Source organism: Pezoporus wallicus, unplaced genomic scaffold (assembly GCF_028554395.1).
Source record: "Pezoporus wallicus isolate ANWC-B61680 ecotype Strahan unplaced genomic scaffold, APGP_CSIRO_Pwel_v1 contig_6658, whole genome shotgun sequence".
In the NCBI taxonomy this organism is placed as follows: Eukaryota; Metazoa; Chordata; class Aves; order Psittaciformes; family Psittacidae; genus Pezoporus; species Pezoporus wallicus.
In genome coordinates, this window is record NW_026642312.1 from 7,393,798 (window position 1) to 7,408,272 (window position 14,475).

Sequence of the window (14,475 nt, forward strand, 5' to 3'; positions counted from 1 at the left end):
AAGACAGGAAGACTAAACAAGACAGGTGACAACAGGGAAGAGAAGGTTCAATTTCATCTTACAGTAGCAGGAGTGGCATATAAGAACAAGATGAAAAATTACGAATGATATCAAGAGGAAAGAAAATAATGAGAGACATGAGTGGGAGATGGTGAGGGTGAAAACAAACCTTGAATATTCTAGACAGCCCAGAAATGGAGGGCCATCTATTTCATCCTGTACTCTAGTACAAAACTAAGTTTGCTGAAAGAAATCAAAAGGAAAAAAAGGGAAAAGAAGACAGGAGAAATGGGACATTGGAATTCAGAAAGAACAGCTGTCAGGACTGGATTACACTGCATTCTAACTCACCATTTAGCTTTTTCTTACAATTACCTTGCTTATCTTCAGCAACCCTGAGGTATTAGTCATGAACAAAAACACGGACGTCTTCCACCTCAACAGTTATATCCACAGAGGTGAAAAACAGTAAAAACTGCCTTGTTCCATTTTACACAAAAACATGCACAATTCTTGTGCACCGTTACCAGAATTTTATGTAATGTGATGTATTTCCACTGACAAAGAAAAAACTACTCTGGACCCAAACTACCTGTGAGAGGAAGATAGGGCTGACATTGCCTGTGGTACCAGAAAAATGTATTACAGAGAAGCTCCTTGTCTCAGATGTACACATAAGAAGCGTTGCCTGAATTCTATGGAAGCAGTGCACATACCAAAAGGGACACAGCATAAAGGATAATGTCAAAAGCACAAGCACCAACCTTGCAGCCAGCCAAGGCAGCAATCTCCAAAGCCAGTACTACACTGCTACTCTACATTTTTAACTGCAGCCATCGCCCATTGCCATCCGGTACTTTGAATGTTACACAGAAATCTTGTATTAATACAAACCAGAGGAAACATATGCAGATAGCTCCGTTTCCCAATTTTGATTTAAAAAATTAACTACATCATTGTTTCTTTATACCCTAAATCTTGTAACATCTGAAGGTGTAATACAGTGTAACCAGTGTTATAGACGCTCACACAGATGTTCTGCTGAGAACTCTGCCCTCCAGGCTTTTCCAGACAAGGTTTACAAATAATACCCTGAGCACAGGCACGATGAAAAAAAAAAAAAAACCTTAAAAAAAATAACCTTTTTCTTTTCCTCTTAAGCTAGATGTGCAGTTTCACAAAGTAGCCCACTTAACTATGCAGAGAGGGCATAAAAGAACGGGAAAGGTTTCAACAAGTTGAGATGGGCACTTGCTCTGCATCTGGGGGTTTGCTTTCCCTGGTTCTGCATGTAAACATTACTGACATTTCACAGACTTTATCTGACTTCCAGGGCTGCTTCAATCCCACAGGTAAGTCCCTCCGAAGCAGGTGTGCTAATGTGCGCCTGCCTTTGTTAGTACTATTAGGCCCTGTGAGACAGGGAAGGAGTTAAAGCACAGAAAATAAAGGTCCTACTTAAAGAAAACACTCATACATCTTGTTTAACACAGAGGCTTTCCCCGCATTTGCTCGACACCAGAGGAACCACAGAACAGTTTGGGCTGGAAGGGACCTTAAAGATCATCTAGTTCCAACCCCCTGTCACAAGCAAGAACACCTTCCACTAGACCAGGCTGCTCAAAGCCCCATTCAACCTGGACCTGAACACTTCCAGGGCTGGGGCATCCACAGCTTCTCTGGGCAGCCTGTACCAGTGCTTACCACCCTCATAGGAAGCTCTTCTGAGCTCAGACATAAAGGCATTAAGAAGGAGCCATGAACTGTGGCTAGTTTCCATGGGAGATAGATAGGAGATGCTTTCAGCAACAGGGGAAGATGCTCTTCACCTTGTGAGGCTCCTAACAGGGCAGAACAGAACTGACCCTTCAAGTCCTCATTTTAAGCTTGGGCCTGCTATGCCACTTATGACCAATGAATGTCTGTCTTCCCATGTTATGGTCAAAAAAATCAACGATCAGAACATCCAGAGAAGCCCATCTCTGCTCTCCTTAATGAAGTAAGAGCAGATGCAGACACCAAAGCAGCAGATTTTAAACAAGTGTATTTCTCTCTTCTAGCACCCATTTCATGATCATAGAATAAATCCTAATTCCTGCTGCTGCTGCTTCTGCTGGTTGTCTTAAATTCACCTTCGTAAGCCAAAATAAATGTTGATTAAATAAAGCACTGTGGACTTAGTAAAGCTTTAGAAAACTCATGCCTAGCGATTAGCAGTAATAAAATTCTTGGTGCTGAGAAATGGGAAAAGCTCTGCAAGACCAGTACAAACTGCAGTTTTCCTTTGCCATTTAAAACAAAAAGAATCCCATCATAGCATCCCATTTTTAAATGCAGGTCTCAAAGAGCCGCACTATGAAACACATGTAGTCAATTTATCTGTGTAAAGCACAGAGCAGAGCCGCTGTACCCTGTACCAAACAACATGTTAAAATTGTTCAGTTTAACAGAGGAAACTCATAATGTTGCTGTTAATGATTTACACAGACAAAACAAGTCTGCCTAAATTTTGTTAAAAATTGTGAAGTTGTGGTCATCTTAACCTCCCTTTCATAACTGCAATCAATAAACTGGAAACATGCATAGCACTTCTTCTGCCATGAAAGGAAGGTGTTTCTGCCACAGCAGCCTTAAATGCCAGTGTTCCCAGCACTCTCCATAGATGTAGCTCACATGTGGATTCATACAGAAACCAACAAGGACAGACGAATCTGTCCTCTTGCTGCACTTCCCTGGCCCTAGCTGATTTTCTCATTGAGTGAATAAAACCTGATCAGGGACCAAACACCCACCCATTTCCAGTATGGACGTTAGCAACTCGGGGAATTACAAACCGTTATGTGAAGCTCACTGCTAATAGCACTGACACATCGGACGTTAGCAACTCAGGGAATTACAAACCGTTATGTGAAGCTCACTGCTAATAGCACTGACACATCTAGGCTGGGAACCTGTGACTTGCAAGAAAAGGCAACAAGCAGTATTTAAAGACATGAAACCAACTCAGACAAAACAGACTGGAAATCCCCACTGGTGCACATGATGGCGTTGTCATCAGCTTCCAGGGAAGCGGATTAGCACCCACACACTTTGCTACACAATATTGCAAGCACATCTTCACCTTAGGACTGGATTTGACTCCTTGAGCCATGTCAGGAGGAATCTGGCTAAAGTTAATGCAGTTACTGTAATTTCTGATCATATATGTGATATCAGAATCTGGCCGTGAACAGGTTTACACAGATGAAACTGGCTATGCAGGATTCAGGAGGTTTGTTCAGAAGCGTCCTCAGACAACAGTGCTCATCTCCGAGATACAGGGACAACACGCCTTCTCACTGGAAATTCAAACTGTTCAATCAATCTTTAGAAACTTAGCAATCGAGGCAATTGCTAATCAGCACTCCATCCGAGAAATGATAGCTACTCTTCAAAGCACACATGTAAATTGGTATCCTAGATCTCTTATTTACTGGGATTTTAGAAAGCAGATGTACTATTGTATCACCTCAACATAGAGAAGGGAGGTGCGTTGCATCCACTGCTCTTCACAGAAGGTGAGCATAAAAGGTCATGATCAAACAGGCTGATTTTTAACTTGAGTTAACCATTTTATTCACAAAAACAACAACAAAAAAAAAAAGCAGGTTATGTCATACTCTGCAAGCCAGAGAAACACTGCACACGTACAGTTTCATTACTAAAGCACTAGCAACAACATAATTCCTTCACACAGTGCTCCCTGTTCTACTTTCCGAGTTAGGCACTGCAAGACTCTACCAAACACAGAAACTATGGAAATTAAACCTAACAAACTCTGGTAGCCCATCATAACATACTTTAAAGCTGTTTTCTACTTCGCTAAAAATAAATTTAGGGCATGAACATTATAAGTAAAACTATAAAAGCTACCGAAGCAATCACAGCCTTTTCCAGCCTGCACAGTGTGAAGTAGAGCAGTAAATTGCAGCGAGCAGACAGCACAGCTCTTAAAACTTGCCCAGCTCCTCCTCTGACAAAAGAGTCCGCTTGGGACTTCATCTTGCTGCTGCTCTCATCCCTTAATTAACAGACTAATAAATCCACTGCTAGCGTGTTCTGCGTTTGCCTGACAAAAACCCAAATCCACCTGTGGGTCACCCAAGGGCTGACTGCTATTTAGCACTACTGCTGCGAAAGCGCTGCCTAACACGTAGGACGGGGGGCACCTACAGCCGCCCAGCCCACGAACCTCTGACCATTTGGAGCACTTTGAACTCGAGGCCGGCAGCGCTCTGCTCTCCTTCCCCCGCCAAGGCCCTGCCGTAGGGCAGCGGGACCCACGGCCGAGACGGCTGAATGACCCTTTCAGAGCTTCTGGCGGCTGCGCGCTACCACCCAAGCCAGCGGGCGCACCGACCCCTGCGGCCCCGGGTCCCACCCGCCGGACCGGGTGCACTCGCTTCGAGACCCTTCTGCTCCCCGCAGCCACTGCCCCAGCTCCGAACCTCGGCGGCCACCGCCTGCCCGCCTCAGCGCCGTGGCGCGCCTGGCCAGCCCGCTGCAAGACATGACCCCCAAAGCAAAGCAATCCCCGCTCTCCGGCCGCCCCGGTCTTGCAGGCGGAGGGGCAGCGGGGTCGGAGCGCCCCTTGCAAAAGGAAAAGACGAAGCAGCCGTTTTCCACCCTCCTGCAGCCTGGCTCAGCCTGCCGCCGCTCGCCCCGCTGCCCGGTCGTGTCCCCTTCTCCCCTATCGGCCGCCACCCAGGGCTGTGCTCAGCACGGCGGGGTCGACACCTGCGCGCCAGCTCCGGAGGGAGGCAGGGAAGGCACGGGACCGCAGCACGCCGGCCAGCACGGCCGCTGTCGCCGTCTGAAGCCGCTCCTGCCCGCGGAGGCTAGCGGCGGCCGGTCCGGCCCGGGGCTTACCCAGTGGGAGGCTTGCAGGCCCCGGGGCGCACAAGGGTCTCCATGGCTGCGCCCCTCTCGCCACTTCTGAAGGGACGGAGCGGGCCGGCAGCGGGACAGCGGCGAAGGTCGGCAGCTGGGGGATCCAGAGGGAGGGAAGAGAGAAAACGAGTGAGCGCCGGCCTCCCGTCCGCCCGGCCCAGCTCCCCGCCCCGCCGCCGGGCGGCACTGCCCGGGGCGCCGCCACCCACCGCTCCCGCGGGCGGGGATGAGGTGCCCTGCCCAGGCGGCACACAGCGGCCCCCGCCCGCCCGCCCGCCCACCTTAGCAGGCCGGCAGGGGTCTAACGCCGCGCTCCGCGCGCTAGGGGCTCAGCTGCGTACGCCGAGCAGGAGGTTGCCTGGGCTGGGGTCAGCGGCGGGGCGGGCAGCGCTAAGGAGGCCGGCGGACGCTGCCCCCTCAATGGCCCGGGAAGGTGGGTTGCTGCCGGCCCGTTTCCATGTAACCGGCCGGGCCGACCCCGCCGTGGCGGGGGAGAAGCAGGAGATGGGAAACTTGGAGGATTGGGACGCGACAGAGTCCAGCTCCTGCACCCCTTTCGCTATGAACTTGGGCAAACCAGAGCTTGCCCGAAGCAGACCCCCGCGGGGAAGGGGAGTTTTTCCTGAGCTTCCAGCCCTGCCCAGCCCCTGGTAAAGCCAGCTGAGGCTCGGCTCTCGTTACTTTTACTCTCACAGATTTTTTCTGTGTTCTTAGAGGTGGCACAAACAATTTTTTTACCATTAGCATTGGCTTTGGTCGAGAGAGGGGCTGCAGGGCAGGCCTCTAAGTGGTGTTTCACCCGCTGCACCTACAGCCTCACGCCCCAGGCGGGGCTCACACCGAGCGGTGTGAAGGCCCCACCGGCACGGCCTTCACAGCACGCTGAAGTCTTGAGGTGCCGTTTCAGAGGCATTCCCGTCCTGCCGCTTCCCCAGGGGAGCAACTGTTGTGTGTGAAAGGAGAACTCAGCTGGAGGCGGGAGCCCGGCTTGTGTTACTGCAGCTTGCGAGTGCTGTCCGCTGTGCCCAGCGTTGGGAACCCTGGCCTCTCTTGGACATGTAAGGATTTCTCTGCTCCCCTCAAGCCGTCTCCATTTTGCTTTCCCTGGCTTTTCTGGCCATTATGGGAGGATGATGGAAGAGGCCTCAGGCCGCCAGGCAACATGGGGACTGCAAGATAGGAGCAAGCAGGCTCAGTAAAGTGGTGGTGAGAAACTGAGGTGGGGGACTGTGAGGGGAAGGAGGAGGTGCTGCCTGACCTGCCTTTTCACCCGTCTGCCTTGGAGACAGTCCCACAGGTTCTGGTTAATCAGAGAAGTTCGGATTAGAAGGGACCTTAGAGCTCATCTAGTTCCAACACCCCTGCCACAGGCAGGGACACCTTCCGCTACACCAGATTGCTCAAAGCCCCATCCAGCCTGGCCTTGAACACTGTCAGGGATGGGGCAGTCACAGCTTCTCTGGGCAACCTGTGCCAGTATCTCACCACCCTCACAGTAAAGAATTTCTTCCTCTTATCTAATCTACATCTACCCTCTTTCAGATTAAAGCCATTCCCCTTTGTCCTGTCTCTACATGCCCTTGTAAAAAGTCCCTCTCCAGAGTCCTTATAGGCCCCCTTTAGGTACTGGAAGCTGCTCTGAGGTCTCCCCAGAACCTTCTTTAATCCAGGCTGAACAACCCCAGTTCTCTCAGCCTCTCTTCCTCACCCCTTTCCTCAAATGTTTCCTTCCCCTCAGGGAAGCATATGTCTTTGAGCATATTCTTGAGCACCTATCTTTGCATATGCTGCCCGTTTGAAACTGTCTTGCCTAGCTCAGTGACCAGAGTAAATGCAAGCAGCTGCTCTGGCTCCAAAACCAAGTGTTTCTTGCTCAGCAAGCAAGAGTTGGCAAAACTGGGTCAGAAGCTGCATGTGAGTGATGACGTAGCTGTCTGCAAGGAACTCGCATCCCAGGCAGATTGGAAATATTTTGAAACATTCAGACATTGGGTTAATTTGCCAGTAACAGAAAAGAAAAGGATGCATTCACCCTTTCTACACTACATAAATGAAAGGTTACTGTAAACACCCTTTGTCTTGTACCAAGGCTTATGCATTATTGTAAAAGTATTTATTTCCATGCATTTACCCCAACATATTACAGCACACTTATTGTCATCTGTAATATTGTCATCTCGCACTTTGACAACCTGAGGTCTCCCCTTAATTCCCATCTTCTCAGCTAAGAATGCTGCTTTCAGTTCCTTCCTCTCTGTCCCTGACATGTACAGATGCTGAAGGGCAAGAGACAGCTGGCTGTCCTAGCTGTATGTAGAGGAACAAATACACAAATTTATAGAAGCAAAACATTGATCTCTAATTTCTGTGTTACCATGGGTAGAAGTTGACTAAGTTGCCACAGTTTAGTAATTACCCTGCTTATCTGAGCCACACGCATATTCCTAATTTGTGCCCTCATAAAAATAAATAAGGTATCTTACATAGTTCATTTTGCAAGCAGATTATTTCTGACACTGCTCACTGTCAGTTACCATAGCTTCAGGAATGAATGGTGATCTGTTAAATCATGGGTGAACTTGATTTCATGGCTCTGTTCATCAGCTATTTTGTCATTTTTCGTCTCACCTCAATCTAAATGAACTCCTTCCTATCCTGAAATAGACTCATGGGCACAAAACCTCTCTGGAAACTCCCAAACCTTCCCCTGTCTGCATCGTTAGCAAACTACACAGATATTTCAAGAACCTGAAGGAACTTCCCTTGCCTCAGCTGTAACTTCTGCTTTACAGTGACACACCTGAGCAGAGGTGTAAAGCACAAAACAACAAAATAGTATTTGCTTATTATGTTCACTTTTTATATAGCACAGCAAAAGAGTGAAAGCCTACTAATCACTGAAATAATAATCCTATACATCTCCAGAGTGCGGGAGCACTGACTGCCCACGGCCCCAGTTCTTCAGCCTCTTTTAGCTGATGAAATAGCTGGGTGAAATGCAGTGAGCACACTCTGAGTTCAGCACAGGAATCTGCCTTTCTCCAAGTTCCTTGGCACCGGACCCAGCTCCCCCAAAAAAGGGCAAAAGGGGCATTTCTTGTGTGCATTGTAATCCCTACAATCGGGGTGCTGTGCTCATTTTTTAGGAAAATGGCATTCGTTTGGAGAGGGGCTCTATGAGTATTTGCCAATATCTCATAAAATGTCTCTGAGACTATGTTCAGCTCCCCTGCGCTGCTTTCATCCTTTTCCTGTCTGTATAGCTTCATCTCCATTTAGATGAGCCTCCTCAGTTTATTTCCTAAGAAAATTAAGTCAAATTAAGTCAGATGACAAAATCCTTGCTCTAAAATAGTTTAGACCTTTAAAAATAAAAAAATAATCACCAATGCAATTTCACATTTCTGCTCTTACACAATCTTCAAAACATTATTCCTGGTTTTACTCACCTTCACTGTTCGTAGTTTTACTGAATCAAACCTTAAAGGTTACATTTTTCTTCTGCTAAAACTGGCCTGCAGTGTTTCAGGAATTTGAGTTTATAGTATAAACTTAACTGAACATGTAAGGAATCTAGTAGGACAAGTCTAATACCAAAGAATTTGTTTCTTATGTTGAAAAAACAACTCATCATTAGGTAAACCAGAGCCTTCTCTCTAGTCTAGCATGTATCTCTTCCTGCAATTTAACTGTTTGAGGACTGTCCTAGAATTGGAAACCAGATTTGAGCTTAAAAACCAAAGCAAAAATAACAAACTCAAATTTATAGCAGAAAAAGATAGCAGTAATTATTGTAGTTACATTTAGTTAGTAGCAAACACACATTTTAAACCACATAAATCCTAAGCAATCTAGAAATTGCAGTTGAACCATTAGTCTCTCTAAGAGAGTTGACATACTGTACAATTGCAAAATTCCTGGCTGCGTAATTACAGCAGTTGGAGCTGCATAGCCTCAAGCTCACAAAATTTTTATTTTGCTATCTACAGGAAAAAAAAAAAAAAAAGGAAAAGAAAAAAAAAAAAAATTTCAGGCCTTGCTAGACCATTTCCTTGAGTCCCAGAGCACCCTTAATTCAGAAAGTTGTTCTGGGATTTGGCCCTATGGGTCCTATTATTTTTATTAGGAACCTGAAATAACTGAGCAAATGATACCAATTTTAGAGGAACGTGTCGAAATAACAAAAACCATGAGTAGGTTTGAACAAGTATCACATCATTGCTGTTCTAGACAAGACTAACACAGTATTATCAAATACCCCTGAAGAGGCTGAGTTTGCTTCAGAAAGGCACCATGACTCCATGACTGAGGCACTCAAGGGTGAACAAAGATCCTGTGCTTGGATCTGCCCATAGTCACAAGAAAATCACAGACAAGTTCCTGGTTCATCTTTCTCTTATTCATCTGGTGTCACGCTGAGGAGCCTCCTTTGTGACTCAGTGCCAAACTGCACTTCTGCAGCATCTAGAAGAGAGCAAAGACACTTCCTACCCTGGGCAACCGGAGGTTTTTGGAATAGAGATTTTAGTTTTCTGCATGGCTTTAGAGACTTACATGTAAGAAGTCTGTGATATCAGTAGAGGTTTCCAAGAAAAGACCCGAAAAAGATATCAATTATCCAAAAACATGACAAGCCATCTGAAAGAGTATGTGGTTACAGATACAGTTTTATGTAGCTTTAGGTGAGACAGCTCATATTATTTCTGCGTTACCAGGTAATTACCTCCTGTATATGTAGAAATACTGACGCTTGCCCTTTGTCTTCTCTCTCAACCTGTTCTGTTTTGAAAGATAGATCCTGTCAGAGATTTTGTCTCCCAAAACTTCCTGAAGTAAGTGAAGGTTAGGAGGACTTTTGGCCTTAAGATGCCCAGAAAAATAAATTAGGAGTGTGATGGAGAACGCTAGAGGCTCTTTCCAAGTCTCTGCGTGGAAAATGCTGCTTTGCTTGACTGTGCACTCCTGCCTTCAAACTATGGTGTGGTCTGGAAAGGGGTGAGGTGGAGAGAGAGACAGCGCAGCACAGAGATGAGCAGATGTATGATGCATTGTCAGCCCAACGCTGACGCTCAGGACTCACAAGGCAGATCGAGCACTGTCATGCCAGGTAAAAATATTATGGAAAGAGGGTGTCCTTTTGCCTTAGACAGGATTTCAGAGCACACATGCAGAGCAGGGAATGTGATGTACATGAACAGTGATGAGGAAATGGTTTAAAACCAGGATGAGAATAGAATAAGAGGAATTTCTGTGAACGACACAGTCATTAGGAAATTAAAACCAGGTTATTTTAAATGTGGCTAAAAGTGGACATGGCAGACATAACCCAGACTGAAGCTGATATGTCTCTATAATATGCTGACACAGTCTTGAATGTAAGCACCACAGAACTTTGGGGATTTTTTTTTTTTTTAAAGGTTAAGTATTGATTACATGCTATTCTTCCTCTTTTTTTCCCCCAACAGTTTGCTTTTGGGGGAAGGTCTGTTGCTTTTCCCTACCATTTTTTTCTATATATTTTTGACAAGTAGACTTCTGTTTCCTCTCTTTTCTACTAATCCTCTTATATGCACTTTTTTTTTCAGGATTTGAAACCCCAGTCCTAGTCTGCAGTTAAACTGACATTACAGAAAGAATATTTACCTGGACAGACCCAGTGGGCTGGCACTTGTGTTCTTGGGCTCAGCTGTGGTGAGAAACTTCCTAGGCAAGATGGTAATATCCAAAATCAAAAGAGTTGCATGGGTCATACTCATCCGAGAACAGTGTTAGAGAAGATAACACCATTATCCAGGGAAAATATAAAATTAGCCTTGAAGCCCATGTCACTTTATCTGACAGAAAAGAGCATTTGGGCAGTCTTGACCAGCTTGCAAACAAAATTCAAATTAAAACATTAGCTAATTTATGTAAATGTATCTTCACTGTACTGAGCTGGGTAAACCCAGCTACAGCTATTCCTCACTGAGGTTTTTGCTCTTTGTTTGCCATGCCAAGGAGAGCCTGAGGTTGCCAAAGCAGCATTTTAGAAAAGAGACTCATTGCCTTCCAGATGCTGGTACCACTAAAACCCCTTTTGCCTCTGTCTTAAATGAAAATAAGTTGTACTATGCTTAGAATTACCCACTCTTTCAGCATTTTCATGAAAGAGAAGTAGAGCTCTTGGGCAGCTCAGCCCAGCAGAACTAGCAGAAAGAGAACATTAATGAGCCTTCTGCATAAATAACTTTCACAGAACTGAAAACAATTCATTTAGAAATGGAATGAAGCCATAGAAGAGCACTTGACTTTGGCATGACACTTTTCCAGTCAATGGGGTACAGACAGGGCAAGTTTTCATAAAGCCAGGCAGGACTGACATCGCAGAGGTGATGCAGCAATTCAGAAAACAGAAAGCTCCCTCTCTGTAAGGTATGGACATGGCGTGTTCCCAATTTTGTTTACGCCACACACAACACCATGTGGCTCCACTGTTGCAAACAGCCTGCTCCTCCCAGCTCTCTGGATACTGCATCGTACCCAGCTCTTCTCCCAGGATGCATGGGTAGTTATGCAAGCAATGGAAGCAAGGAGTGCCTGCTGCCTTTGAAACACTGGCTGTCATGTGGGGCTTCAGCTACTAACTGCTGAAGTTGCTCTTGAAGTTAGTCCCTGCAGTAACCATATGCCTTTAGAAAACAATTTGCAAGTGAGCCATGTCTGTACTTAATACTGAATACCAGGGTTTCTATTTCTAGAAGGCTATTTCTATTTTCATGTATATAATACGGCGAGGCTCTAATCAGAAGAATTATATCTACTTACAGTGCTCTCTATAAATATTTAACACGTATAAGATAGGCTTTATTAACAATGTCCACAACTATCTTTTAGTTCACAGACTGTGTTAAACTTCTGCCACTTCTAAGTAGATTTTTTTCAGTACAGTCTTTCAGTGAAATTTAGAAAGTTTCCGTGGTCAGGAGGTAGTGGTATCTCAAGGTTTCATTTTCAAGTTTCAGCATAGGTAAGTAACAGCATAGATTTTGTAGAATTTTATAGTTACGTAATTCTCACTTCACAGTTGCATCATCTGATGCACGTTTCAGGTTAATCCTGATTGATAGCAACATAAATGAAAACAGGGTTTGGTTCTGTATTTAAATTAAAATTAATACACTGCAGATAAAGACAAATACTATGTACTTAGGCAAAAAAAGAAAAGTAGCAGGCTTGGTGGTGCTGCTGCTATTTCCATTGAGTTGCATTATTTGTGATGACCTTAGCTGAACACCACCTCAAAGCACAAAAAGATTCACATGCATATGAAAGCTCATCAATATTACACTTATATTTGTTAATTCTCTAGAAAAAATAAGACACTTTGAAATACTGTATCATCTCTAGAATTCTCTGTAAACTGAACAGGGACCTGGATACCTGCATACTGTTAAACTACCACATGCGTCCCCAAAGGCCTTCCTTTTATTCATTCCCACCCCAAATGTAGACCTCATGAACCTGAAATCCCTGAGCTACCTTAATTTGAGACTTATACCCCAGAAGGATAGAACTTTAATGGATGCTATTGTGAGGAGAGCATATGAAGAAGGCAGATGAAGTCTGAAGACTGACATCCATAAAGCCTTATGTATAATTCAGACCTAGGTTACAAGTGTGAGGAGGTAAATAATGATATAATTTATCTTAAGGAATTCTTCCTGGGCATATTTGAATTGACATCATGCACAGTAAACTTTTTCTAGCCACCGTCATGTCATGACACCATCACTGGCTCAAAGGTGGCTTCCCCAGCACACATCCCCCTGGGGCCAGCAAAGGCTTCTTAACTCTCCCTTCATATATTAAGAAGCTTTACACCCTGATATCAACAAGTGACAAGACAGTAATACTTTTCTTTCTGCTAGCATACCTTGAGATCAATCCTGCTGCTCTTTTCCAGAAGATACGGGTTAGCTGTGTATGTCAAAGGAAGAGGAAGGGAGATCTTCCAGAGATGTCCAGTGGTACTAATCCAGGAGAACTTGGGCTGAGATGAAGTACACAGTTGGTTCACCACAGTGTCATTGGACAGGTGCAGTCACGTAGACAAGACAGGGTAATGCTTCCGTCTTTAGAAATGATTGCAGTCACCTTCCTCACCCTGCTCCTGTAAGCAAAACATAAATAGAATAAAGAAAAACTCTCATTGGAAGGGGTTAGATAAACTGGTCAGTGAAGAGGGGTGGAGGAAATATGGATTATTTGAAGAACATCACCAGCCTGATCAACAGCCTACTGAATATTAATGAAAGGTTTTCTACTGTCTCCGACTGGTTTTTCCAAATCTTTCACATCACTTGCAAACATGGGCAGTAATGACAAGGTGTTTTATGAAACCTTTCTTCTCTCATTTCTTCCCCTCTTCCTCTCCAGCGTGAGGTTAATTACATCTTAATCCTACCTCTAGCCACCTGTACTGGCACTACATGAATCTTCACAGGAACCTGCTGTTTGCTGGCCCCTAAAGGACAACATGAAGGTAAAAAGTCTGACACGTGCTTTAAACATGCTGTACCTGACATGCGGTGGTTGATGAACCTTTGGAACCTTTTTATTTCTCTGTCTTCTCTTGGTTTGCCTGCTCTCCTCACCCTGCAATCTTAGTCTAGGGGAGGGGTATAAATTATGACATAGTTAAAATGAAACACTCCCTTTTATTCAGGTGAGTCATCTGCAGGTATCCAGAAAATGTACAGCGTGAAAATTATCAGGGCATTAGGAATACAAAGTAGGTCCTTAGAGTGCCTTTAGAAAAATAAATATGGAGTGCCTCTAATTTACAAAGACAACTCATTTCCTACTCTTCACAGTCGCAGACTAGAATAATGAGATTTCAAAGCTTCCTGTGGGTTTGCTACACACAGTGGTGTGCTGCCACGTTTCTTCAAGGACAGCCCAGAAAGCAAACTGATGCTTGGCTCCTTCTCTGACCCCGTGGCAGGAGCTGTCCTTGCAGCAGCTGGTGTCTGGCACAACTCTTATTTCCAGCAGAGCAGGCTGCCAGAGCCCCACCTTTTCTCCACCTTCCCCTCTCTCAACACAGATGCATGACAAGGGAGAACAATAGTTCTGCAGAGACCCATCTTTTCTCCTAATACAAGTTGTCTATCACAGAAAGGCCTTAATAGTCACAAAAGGTCTAGCATATAGACAACTATCTCTTTAGGAACTAGGCACGTGTCCGTAGAGATTTAAAGGAATACATCAGTTTAGTTAATTTTTATACTTATTCATAATATGATGAAATATTAAAATAATCCACAGCTGTACATACAGTTTTTTCTTTTACTGGAATATAACAAATTCAGGTGTAAATAATTCTAAAATGCATTAGATCAATGCCTGTGATAACTATGGATGTGCTTTCACAGCATTGGCTGGTGTTTTAAATCCAAGTGTCACAAAAGCCCACATTAATGACCATTAATGGACCAAAACGCACATGGAAGCCTTTGCAAATTTTCACTCAAGATGTATTTTGAAACCTGTCTACCTGTCTACAGC

General features: G+C 44.9%; 1 protein-coding gene and 1 long non-coding RNA gene across 12 annotated transcripts in view; one reads left to right on the top strand and one right to left on the bottom strand.

The window, feature by feature from the left end:
- Positions 1-12,862, bottom strand: part of COBL (cordon-bleu WH2 repeat protein) — a 164,026-nt gene extending 151,164 nt beyond the window's left edge. For 7 of the 11 annotated variants that reach the window (XM_057428766.1, XM_057428768.1, XM_057428762.1 and 4 more), the window contains exon 1: positions 4,909-5,197. In XM_057428766.1, the coding sequence (XP_057284749.1) occupies positions 4,909-4,952 (44 nt within the window). In that variant the 5' untranslated portion in view covers positions 4,953-5,197. Of the gene's footprint in view, positions 1-4,908; positions 5,198-12,841 lie in introns of those variants that run through there. The other 4 variants (XM_057428767.1, XM_057428763.1, XM_057428765.1 and 1 more) reach the window with 3 other exon arrangements.
- Positions 11,477-13,968, top strand: LOC130609617 (uncharacterized). Its single transcript, XR_008974826.1, has 3 exons — positions 11,477-11,572; positions 13,379-13,450; positions 13,634-13,968. It is a non-coding gene; the product is annotated as an uncharacterized LOC130609617 (long non-coding RNA).
- Positions 13,969-14,475: the final 507 nt, after the last annotated feature.